At 33.6% G+C, this 10,762-nt stretch overlaps 1 protein-coding gene across 2 annotated transcripts; it reads right to left on the reverse strand.

The window, feature by feature from the left end:
- Window positions 1–535: 535 nt before the first annotated feature.
- LOC144567202 (protein fluG-like) lies at window positions 536–9,321 on the reverse strand. Of its 2 annotated transcripts, none has more exons than XM_078317278.1 (18): window positions 9,027–9,321; window positions 6,658–6,909; window positions 6,371–6,439; window positions 6,164–6,278; window positions 5,836–5,941; window positions 5,600–5,756; window positions 5,402–5,497; window positions 5,069–5,117; window positions 4,685–4,962; window positions 4,424–4,596; window positions 4,127–4,247; window positions 3,951–4,003; window positions 3,713–3,842; window positions 3,243–3,388; window positions 2,658–2,852; window positions 2,027–2,259; window positions 1,429–1,571; window positions 536–811 (listed from the first exon to the last, which is right to left on the reverse strand). In XM_078317278.1, exons 1-18 carry the CDS (start codon window positions 9,210–9,212, stop codon window positions 749–751), a joined length of 2,565 nt encoding a protein of 854 aa, XP_078173404.1. In that variant the 5' UTR covers window positions 9,213–9,321; the 3' UTR covers window positions 536–748. The 2 variants fall into 2 exon arrangements, with proteins under 2 accessions (XP_078173404.1, XP_078173405.1); XM_078317279.1 differs by having other exon boundaries at window positions 6,164–6,262; window positions 6,350–6,439; window positions 9,027–9,317.
- Window positions 9,322–10,762: the final 1,441 nt, after the last annotated feature.

Genomic DNA, 10,762 nt, shown 5'->3' on the forward strand with positions numbered 1-10,762 from the left:
GATGGGCTTTGTATGCTTTTAATAAAATGGTAAAATTGGTATTTTATAAATTTAGAATGAGTTTTAATATAAAAGACAATAAAATGGGTAAATTTGTGATATTTGAAGTTTAGAGGGGAAAATATGTTATTTTAAACTTTAGAGGAGGAAATATGTAATTTTAAAGTTTTTAAGGGGTATACGTAAAACAACAATTATAATTTTCACATATCCCTCTCAAAAACATCAAATCATTGTCCCTGTAAAAATAATTTTATTTCATCGCGCCATTAATTTTTTCATATAGTAACCTAAATATCAGAGTAGAATAATTTGTTGGCGCAATTTGAAACTCAGAGACCTATCGTCATATGAGACAGGTTGTATCTCCGTAGAAATGTACGTCATCTTATAACTGATCACTATATACAAATATAACTAACTCTACTTGTAAACACATGATATCCCAGGTACGCTCTTCCGAGTAATCTCTTCAGTAGGTGCGTCAAATGTAATGTTTATAGCATTCAAGGAGGATGAATAAATCGAAAAGTGATGAAAGAAAATTGCACTTATTTCATAATTTAAGTGAAGAAAAACTATTTTATTCATTTTCTGATACTGATTTGTTATTATCTGTGGTACTGGTTTATTACCTTAAAACAAAATTGTCCAAAGAAAGCAGAAGGAAGAACAAATACATTCAAGGTCCTGACAAAATGTTACATGCATCGACTGAAGCAATTGTGAACAAAAAAAGCATCTGAGCCTAATAGCGATAAATCAGATCTTTGTATGCTTCTGGGTTCTTCGTATAATAGTCAATCTCGGCCTGAAATATATACAATAACAAACCAGTTAATCAGATCCCAAATCAGAGAACCTGCTACCGAGCTTTGATTGTATATAATGCTATTTTGTATACACTCAGGAACACGCAGAGGTAATTCTTGCCTTTTCATACACAGCTGACCTGACAAACACCCATGCAGCGGGTGTATGCATAAATTAAGTTACTTGCCATTGACTTATAACTATTATTTGTAGTTTATATCAAATAACACAGTTTATTAAATTGCTGAGGAAGTATTGTTTAATAAATTTTTGTTGATCGTAATTCTTTCTTGCATTTTCCCAAATTCACCAGTTGGAAGTACCCGAAAACTCAGAAAGTAAGATGGATTTGGAATCTATTTTAACCAATCCAAACCTAAAGATAACCAGACCCAGCTCATTACTATCTCTAAGTATGTTTTCCATTGTATTCATGAAATTATTTTAATATCACCCACCTACCAAATGCCTTGTTATTATTTAAAGATTACTACAAATAATTCATTATGCCATCAGCTAGTGGACCAATGCAGCTCAAACCATCATTTGCAGCACAATAGATATGCAAAATTAACCTTCTCAATCTCATAAATACATACAAGTATAATATCATACCTTTCTGATGGCAATGATAGCTGTGACGAGCTTTTCACCAATAAACTCCTTAAATATATCGTCTCCCTCAAGTGCAGACACAGCTTCTCCTAAATCCTTCGGCAACCTTTTAAGGTTTGCACTCTGATCTGATGGGTTTGTCTCTGTTCAAAGAAATAGCAAAAAAATCAAATATAATTCTCAAGCAACCATACCAAATGCGGAGAAGATGTGAATGGGGTCATATCAAGACCTAGCCTGAAGTGACATCACCTGACATGGCTTCTCTAGCCTGAAGTGACATCACCTGACATGGCTTCTTATATAATAGACATGTAAGTATGTAACTATATCCAGTTACCCACATACTTACATCCAACATAACACATATATGCTGGTTCTTATATGGGATATTTGAATATTTTGTTATATTTTATCTACTAATTATTAGTCAACTATAGACAAAATCAAAATTACTCCAAAAATCTTTTCCAACGGGAGACAAATCCAGGAGACATCCAAATCCATCCTGACATGACATGAATTGCTAACATTCCATTTATCAAAACAGAGGTACAAAAAATTACTCACGTTTCAACAAAATTATAGTTTGTCGTACCTATAGGTTCAGGTAAGGTGAGGCCTCTCCTTAAGCCATCGATACCGGCTGCTAGTATAGACGCCAGACCCAAGTGTGGGTTCGCGCACCCATCGAAGGATTTGATTTCAAAATTGCTAACCAGCTCCAATGGGACCCCAGGTGGGCAAGCAGTACGTAAAGGAGCCTCTCTATTTTCTTTGCCCCAGCAGTGGTAAGCACCACTCCATGTATCTGGCTTGATCCGATCATAACTAAGAACCAAAACAACAATGATATGAAAATACAATGCTGATTATGAAAGGAAGAAAAACCTTAAAACCTTATCCTTTACTTTAAAATTGTTTGTGGAATTATAGTGATTCTGGTCCCATTTCTAGCCAGTCAGGTCCAGTACCGGTGTGAAACCAAATCCTTGGTTTGAAACTAGGATTTCTGTAGTTGTAGTACCGTGGATCTATACTATAACTGGCCCTTACAAGGAGAAATGAAATAAATTTCAAATTTAGTTAGCTCATTAGGGTTTTTTTGTAATTGTTAAATCTGTACCAGCTATTAGGTACCAGTATCTGTAAAACTTTCATGGTTTAATGGAAACAGATGGACTTTGCTCCACTTTTATAAAAAAAAAATGAAATAAATTGCAAATTACCTGTTTGGTAGTGGAGCTGTAAATGCTAAGATAGAAGGGAGATGGTTGTACACTCCAGCCAGAAAATTTTGACCAACCCTTGACATCCCATAATGGGTTTCTGGGTCGTTTTCAGATCCAATGAAGACATTCTGTCCATTATCACTTAAGCTTAAGTGAACATGAGAACCCGATCCTACATCATTCAAGTAATACCTACAAGGTGTAATGGACATATTGTCTATTAGTAACTTATATTTTAACAACACAACAATGTATGTTTGATCTGCAATAATTGCTCATTGACCTTGCGGCCTTGCCTTGTTGAAAACATTTGTGATTTTTTATATTAATAATTCACAAAAATTGATAGACTCTGCATGATTTTTTTCTGTCAAATAGTTAAACCTAATAAGGTATGCCAAAATAAGCTCCATATAAAAAGGATAACAAGTTAAACAAGGTGCATCTAAAGTCAAATGTATATTAGAACACAATACATGCAAGACACAAAATACTATATAAGATTAGGAAAGCTAATTCAAACCAAAAAATGTACTTCATATCTACAAAGGTAAATTGGAATATATATTTCAAAAGACATACTTTGGAAGGAAGGTGGCTAATAACCCATGCTTCCTTGCAACTGATCTAATGACCTCGCGTGCATAAATAATGTTGTCAGCTGCTAAATTGCACGGCAAGTACTTAAATGCAAATTCAAATTGCCCCTTTCCTGCCTCAGCATGCAACTGTCATGAGACAAAAAAAAAATTAAAATGAAACACATCATAAGCATGCTGCATGCAGCAAGTGAAATACTGTAAATTTGTACTTAATCCACAAGTCATAGTTAAGTTGCAGATGTAAATTCAGTTAAGCTTAATTTAACCCAAGTTGAATTTTATCTATAATTAGCCTTAATCAACCCTCAATCAGGCGATGATTCATCCTTGATCCAACCAAATTGAGTCTCAACTAACAATCAATTTTGCAATGAAGCCTATGTTGCGTTGATTTAAATCTCACAACCTATAGTAATCCGTCATGTCTAGAAATTGGAAGTAGAGTCATACCTGTTCAACTGAAATATTCAAAGACTGAATAAAACTATATGCCTCCTGCAAGATAGAAGATGCAGTGTCGAATGATGAGGAGGAACAGTATGTGCCCAAGTCAAAAGGACCCCACTCTTCTATTCCATTTCTATATATATAGATTTCAAATGAAAACCATTTACCACACAAAACGAAAAATATCAACGGAAAAAAAAAAAAAAACTGTCAGGTGATTGGAAGTTTGCAATATGAATACCTCGTTATTTTCTTAAGAATGTAAAATTCATTCTCAAATCCTGCATTCATGACCTACAATTATGTAAAAATAAGATAAAAAAGACGAGGCCTTATTTCCCTTTACTCTGTATTAGATCAAATAAAATTACTAGTCTATTTATGTACCATATTCACCATACAATAAAATTTTCTTACCAAGCTGAACTCTTTTTGGAGGAACTTGGTGACCCGTAGCAAAGCACTTCTAGGGCAGTATTCCCATGCTTCTCCAGGCTTTACATGCATCTCAGCCAATACCATCTCTTCTTTGGGTGACCTAGCCATAAAAGGGATATGAGAGATGATTGAACCTAACAATTTATTAGGATTGAAGCCACTAACCTTCAAAAAACAATTTATTAGGATTTCACTACTGGATACTAGTACCCAATTTGAATGATCTTCATATTTTCGAGATAATAAGTTGTAAAAATGTGAGAGAGTTGGTTTTACCAAGGAATCCTAGATATGGTTGTCATGTCAGGTACAAGCCGAATCTCACCAACAGCAGTTAGGTTGGTACCTTCAGCAGGTCCATCGATAAAGGAAAGCATAGCCATGGATGCATGAGTAAGACCTACACCTTTAGTCTTAACCTCCTCATAAAACCGGCCGGCCGGTACAACCTGAGATACAGGAAACAAGAACATATAAAATTCAAATTTAATGAAGATATGCATAAAAAGTCGACTTTCTTCTACTTGGTATACTCACTCGACATCTATGTTGACCTGAGGCATCGATCCAAATAAGGCGAACAAAAACCACATCTTCTCCGTTTTGGCTATCATTGAAATACTTCGGAACAATATTATGTGGGAAAATGTTTTCACTATTTATCAACCCAGCAATGCTGTTTAGCTTGTACAACCTCAATGCATTTTCTCTAAATACATCTTTAACTGCTTCAAGGGCTTCTTGAAGTGTTAGGTCACCATCTCCACAGGCATCTGATAATACAGTAAATACCACATCTCTTGACCTTCTTGCACCTGTTAAATAATTATTTAAAATACATACATGTAAACCATAAGTTTATATTTTGAATTTGACAAAAATTAAATATAGGATATTGCTTCTTGAATATTTTTGACATACCAAGATAGAATGTCTCAGGAAATGCATACCCGTCAGTGCTGAACATCACCTATAAAATGGATGTTACTAAACACCTAAATAAAATGGATATGATAAAATATATGCTTTCAAGAATGGATATTGTAAATTTTAAGAAATTTTAATCGCAGGAGTTCAATTTAATCGAAGTCAGTGTCTCTGTCATTTTGTTGGAAGAATATAATGCAAATTATTTTGAAAGACAGTCAGTTCTAATCTATTTTTCTATTAAATCGTAAATTATTCCTTTGTCCAAAAGCTGTGCAGTTTAGAAAAAACTAATAAGCTGATCGATAAATTTGATTAGTATTGTACCTTCTTAGTGGGTGCTAGCTCTAGGAGTTCCTTCAAAGAAGAGATCATCCCTTGTACACTAAGCTTTGGTATAGCCAATCCAAAATCGAGATAAACCTATATTTTTTTTTTTTTAAATAAGTATGGAGTTGTCATTAACTCAAGCAATGAGATTAACCATTAAAAGATATAAAAGATTGGATTGCTGTATTAATAGACCTGGCTGTAAACGGAGGCAAGATATGATGCTTCCTTAGAGAAAGGATATGACGCATGTAGTAGAACAATTTTAGATTTGGCAAATCTCTTATCCTCTAAAATAGTCCGTAGATGTAAAGGATTACTCTTTCTCAAATCTAGGTCCTTGTCTCCAAATCTGAATATTATTACAGCACAGACACAAGATAAGTAACTACATAAATTTAAGCTAGACAGGAAAGAAGTTGAAATATTACCCAGTATGAATTTGCAAGGGTAGATCAAAGGACACGGCTACTTCAAGACTACGTGTAAATATATAATCAATGAAGCTCTTATTTGTTATCCTTATTGGCTTACTACCTGAAAGGGCAAAAGTACATCAGAAAATATTGATATATAAAATCAACCTGTCAGCTATGACACATGCCGATACAACAGGTCAAAAGCCTGGTTCTCTTTTCATTACTTCTTTTTAAAATTGCATTTAAATTATTTATCATTTCCAGTACTTGTGGGCTGTTTTGTTTTTTTTTTTTTCTTCAGTAGAATGTCAAGCATAATTTAAATAACACCATGGTATACCATTCAGCTCTTGAAGAAGGCCTTTCTCAGCTTCTATCTGAGAGATACATGGATCAATCTCCAACCCACTTCTATAAGCAGCTATGCTCTTCATCCCCACTATTTTATCAGTAACTGTATAATCAAGTTCAGGAGACACAATAACTAAAGAAAGATGATTTGGGGATTCACGAAAAATAATTTTACATTAGTTTCACTTAAAGGATATGATTTAATCTTGGTCACAAAAACTTCAGTGAATGAATCCAAAGTCACCTTCGATCCACTGCATTTCTCCTGGGGAAAAAGAAAATAAAAGTTGCAGAAGGCAAATTCACAGAGGATTGCTATATTAGCAGATCATAGACATATTGGTATAGTAACACTAGCAATACTAGTTTATTTTTATTTTTATTTTGTTAGGAAATCAAATAACCCAGAGCCAGAAAGGGTAAATACATAAAGACTGGCACCCGCATGAAAATTATATATTAGTATAAAGGAGGATTACTGACTTCATTGAGAATAGTTTCAGCCAAATGCTCGATGCGCAATATCCTGCCAACGGCAGGGACAAAAGACTTGTGGGACTGCCAGTCAAGCATTTTGTCGAACACAATGCCATCATCAATAAATACTGCAGATATATTTGCAGCCCCAAAGCATTTTGAGCTGATAGAAACCAGCCCTTCAGATTTTCTGTGGTCTTCCACTTTATCTAGTGATGGCTCACATTTGTACAGTTCAGCAATGTCCCTCAGGCTTCTCTGTGTTTTCATCCAAATAAAATAATATTTCATCATGATAAAAAAAAGTGTTTTATGTATCCTTGCGGCATTAGAAAATGGAAAAGTTAACCATACAAGATATATATGTTCAGGGCGGATGGTAGTGAGAGAAAAGGGGGGCTAAGGCCCCCCTTTAATTTGAAAATTGCAGTTTGTCCATTAAATTTTGTAATTTTTGTATGCAACAATACATTTCAGCTCTTTCTTATAAAATGAAATTACATTACACTAGATTTTCCAGCCCCATTCATCTCAATTTTCTAGTTCTGTCCCTCTATGTTCTTATAATTTACAAGCGAATTCAAAGAAACTTTATCTACTGTTCAGTGTTATCAGAACCGGACCGGCCGGTTCGATCGGAATAAACCGGAACTGGAGGTTCATTCTGGTTGGTTAATTAAAAAGACCGTGTATGAGCTCAAACCAATTAAAACCGAGTTAATTGACCGGGTTTTTTATAAAAACCGATGAACCGGTTAGTTGAAAAAAACCGGTTCTCAACAGGTTACTGAGATCGATCCTCGACCTTTCTCTTCGCATATCATATTCTTTTGAATTTTTTCCCTTCTGTTCTCTCATGAAATTTGAAATTGACCATAGCATACAAATAATCAAAGACATTTGTGAAATTGTTAAAACTTTGTTGTTTTAGCATCTGCAAAAGCATTTCCACAAGCACAGGCAACAACTCACCACATCCAAACAAAACAACTAAGAGATGCTAATCATGTTAAAGCTGTGCTGGTTTACCTTTGTTAATATATATGATTGATAATGAATGCTATGAATGCTTTCAAGGTGTTTGATAAATGCTCAAGTCAAAGTTTTGTTTTGTTTTGTTTTTTTTTTTTTTTTCTGTTTTTTTTTCTGTTTTTTTTTTTTTTTCTGTTTTGTGAGATAATGGTTTGTTAAAATTTGTACGGTAAGTAGCACACAAGCATGGTTCGTTATGATTTGTACTGTAAGCATTAAGCACACAAGCATGTTTCTAGTCAGAGGACTGCATTGAATCTTCAATATTAATCAATGTTGAAATTCTGTGATATTTGCTGGTTGTACACCAGCAAGAAGATTATATTCATTGGTACCATATTTTGCATTTTGGTTCACCATTAGTTATCCAGGCTGGGGATTAATGTTACATAAGGACTTATTAATTTTGTAAGCCTTCTTATGAGTTAAACCCGTCATGGGATGTCCATGCACTGGTCTAGCTAATTTGTGCTTTTCAGTCTACCTGCAGATCTAGCCATTATATCTGTTGCAATCACCTATTAATGCCATATAACAGCACACTAGTTTAGATTAATTTGCTTATTTCACTAAATTGCCCATAACTAAAGATAAATTATGCTATCATCTCATATTTTTTGATAAGTTGAAATGAAAGTCTCCTTATAGTTATTTGAATTAAGAGGAGGGTTCAAATGCACCCAAATTTTTGTGCACCCAAATGCATCCTATTTTTTAAATCCTTTTCTCCGTTTTTAAAGTCCGAATAGTCAATCCGAACCGTTAGATGCGATCTATATATTAAGATGTGCTTGGAGACCAAATTTTACATTTTTTGGAATTTTTTTACTATTTATTAGGCCACTTTGAAAATGGCTGATTTTACATTTTCTGGACCATTGGATCAGCGATTTTCAAAGTGGCTTAATAAATAGTAAAAAAATTCCAAAAAATGTAAAATTTGGTCTCCAAGCACATCTTAATATATAGATCACATCTAACGGTTCGAATTGACTATTCGGACTTTGAAAACGGAGAAAAAGAATAGGGTGCATTTGGGTGCACAAAAATTTGGGTGCATTTGAACCCTCCTCTTGAATTAATGCCATATAACAGCACACCAGTTTAGATTAATTGCTTATTTCACTAAATTGGCCATAACTAAAGATAACTTATGCTATGACCTCATATTTTTTTTTTTATAGCCTATCAATTTTCACCAAAATATATGTAGACATTATTTTTTATGTATAGTATAACCGTATGAAAAACTAACGGTTGAACCGGTTAACCCACCGGTCCGACCAATACATTCTTTCCGTTTTGAACAAAGCATCTTCTTTCAACGATAATTAGTTAATTACCTTGAAAGAGAGAGAATGGGGAGCGAAAGAGAGAGCTTCTCCTTCAGCCTCAGAGAAGCACCTGAGGAAAGGGAACTCCGATTCGACCTCTACCAGATTGTGTGCGTGCGCATCGATCACTTGTATGGTGTCCACCGCCTCTCTGATCAGATTTCTGCTTCGGTAGCTGCTTTCAGTCGCCGCCATGGCTGATCTCACTCTTTCTTCCTATCAGTGTGTCTTTGTCTTTGGTTCCAGTTGTGGATGGAGTGTGTTTGACTGCCTGGGTGTTAGTGCTAAAGGCGAGGGATTGGTGAGAATTGATTTAATTGGATAATTGATAACGATTATTTAATGCTATCGTATACGCACGTTCGTTGACTAAACTGTTGGCTATATCTGTAAGACTGTAACAGACTCGGCAATTCTACGGATTTTTATGTGTGGCATTTAAAAAGAACAATTAAGTATGTAACATTAAATCTGAAATATTTTATTTGTAGCATAAACGTTGTCGTAGTTGATGTTTCATATCTTATAAAATGTTGCAGAAGCACTATCTAAAAATTCTACTTTGATGAAATGTTTGTTTTTTAAGGATTATTTTGATGAATGTTATCGTTATTTAAAAAAAAGTTGATTCAAAGAAGTTCTAAAACTGTTAATTATCTAAAAGTCCAGAATTTAATTATTTTTCATGACTTTACAACATCTGTCAAACAAGAAGAATACTAATATGTTATTCTTATAATATATTGAATCAACGGAATAAAGACAATCTATTTCCTTGATCCAACAATATTCCGAAAAAAAAATGTATGTAGTGGTATTTTTAACAATATTCCCTAAATCCTAAACCTTAAAAAAATACATTTTGTTATTTTTAATAGTAGGTTATTATTTTAAAATTTGAGATTTTATTTATGATTTCTATTATAGTTTTCTCCTTTTTTTATATTTTATTGATGTTTGAAAATATTTAAAAATGTTTTATTCATGCTTTTATTATTGATGAAAATATTATTGGTTTAGAATAGGACAACAACACTTAATGGACAACGAATTTTATTATTTCACTTTAAATACTATGTGATATACTCCCTCACGACTTCGCAGCTTCTGCGAAGGTTTTGAAAAAAACAAAAGATATACAGAGACAACGGCTTAATATTATGGGTGTCCTCTATTATAGGAATCCAAAATCAAAATCCAATAGGAATTATGTTGTGACTTGAATTTGGGAGGAGATGGATGTGAGTGTAATCTGTGTGCCTATGTATTTGTACTAAAATATAATTTAGTGATATTATAATTATGAGGAGAGTTCAAATGCCTCCATGTTTTTGTGCCTCCATCTCTCTCCATCATTTTCAAAGTTCAAACAGTCGATCTGAACCGCTCAATCTAACCTCCATACTAAAATATGTTTGGAGAACAAATTTTATATTTTTAGGAATTTTTTTACTATTTTTTTAGATAGGTACAAAAATACTGTTTTTAGATGGTTCAGATTTACTGATTTTGTACCTATCTAAAAAAATAGTAAAAAATTTCCCAAAAATATAAAATTTGGTCTCCAAACATATTTTAGTATGGAGGTTAGGTTGAGCGGTTCAGATCGACTGTTTGAACTTTGAAAATAATGGAGAGAGATGGAGGCATAATGGAGGTACAAAAATATGGAGGCATTTGAACCCTCCTCTATAATTATAATTAATTATTAGCCAATTTATATATCTATTTTTTATATTCAACAT

The sequence above is a fragment of the Carex rostrata genome, chromosome 16 (genome assembly GCF_964058835.1).
Source record: "Carex rostrata chromosome 16, lpCarRost1.2, whole genome shotgun sequence".
Lineage (NCBI taxonomy): Eukaryota > Viridiplantae > Streptophyta > Magnoliopsida > Poales > Cyperaceae > Carex > Carex rostrata.

Bases quoted from the DNA above. Each gene is read 5' to 3' on its own strand.
- LOC144567202 (XM_078317278.1), bottom strand. From the start codon at position 9,212: ATGGCGGCGACTGAAAGCAGCTACCGAAGCAGAAATCTGATCAGAGAG. The intron at 6,279-6,370 runs TATCCTTTAAGT...CTTGATTATACA, and splicing joins TTGTGACCAAGATTAAATCA to GTTACTGATAAAATAGTGGG. The intron at 3,843-3,950 runs GTATTCATATTG...CTATATATATAG, and splicing joins ATTCTTAAGAAAATAACGAG to AAATGGAATAGAAGAGTGGG.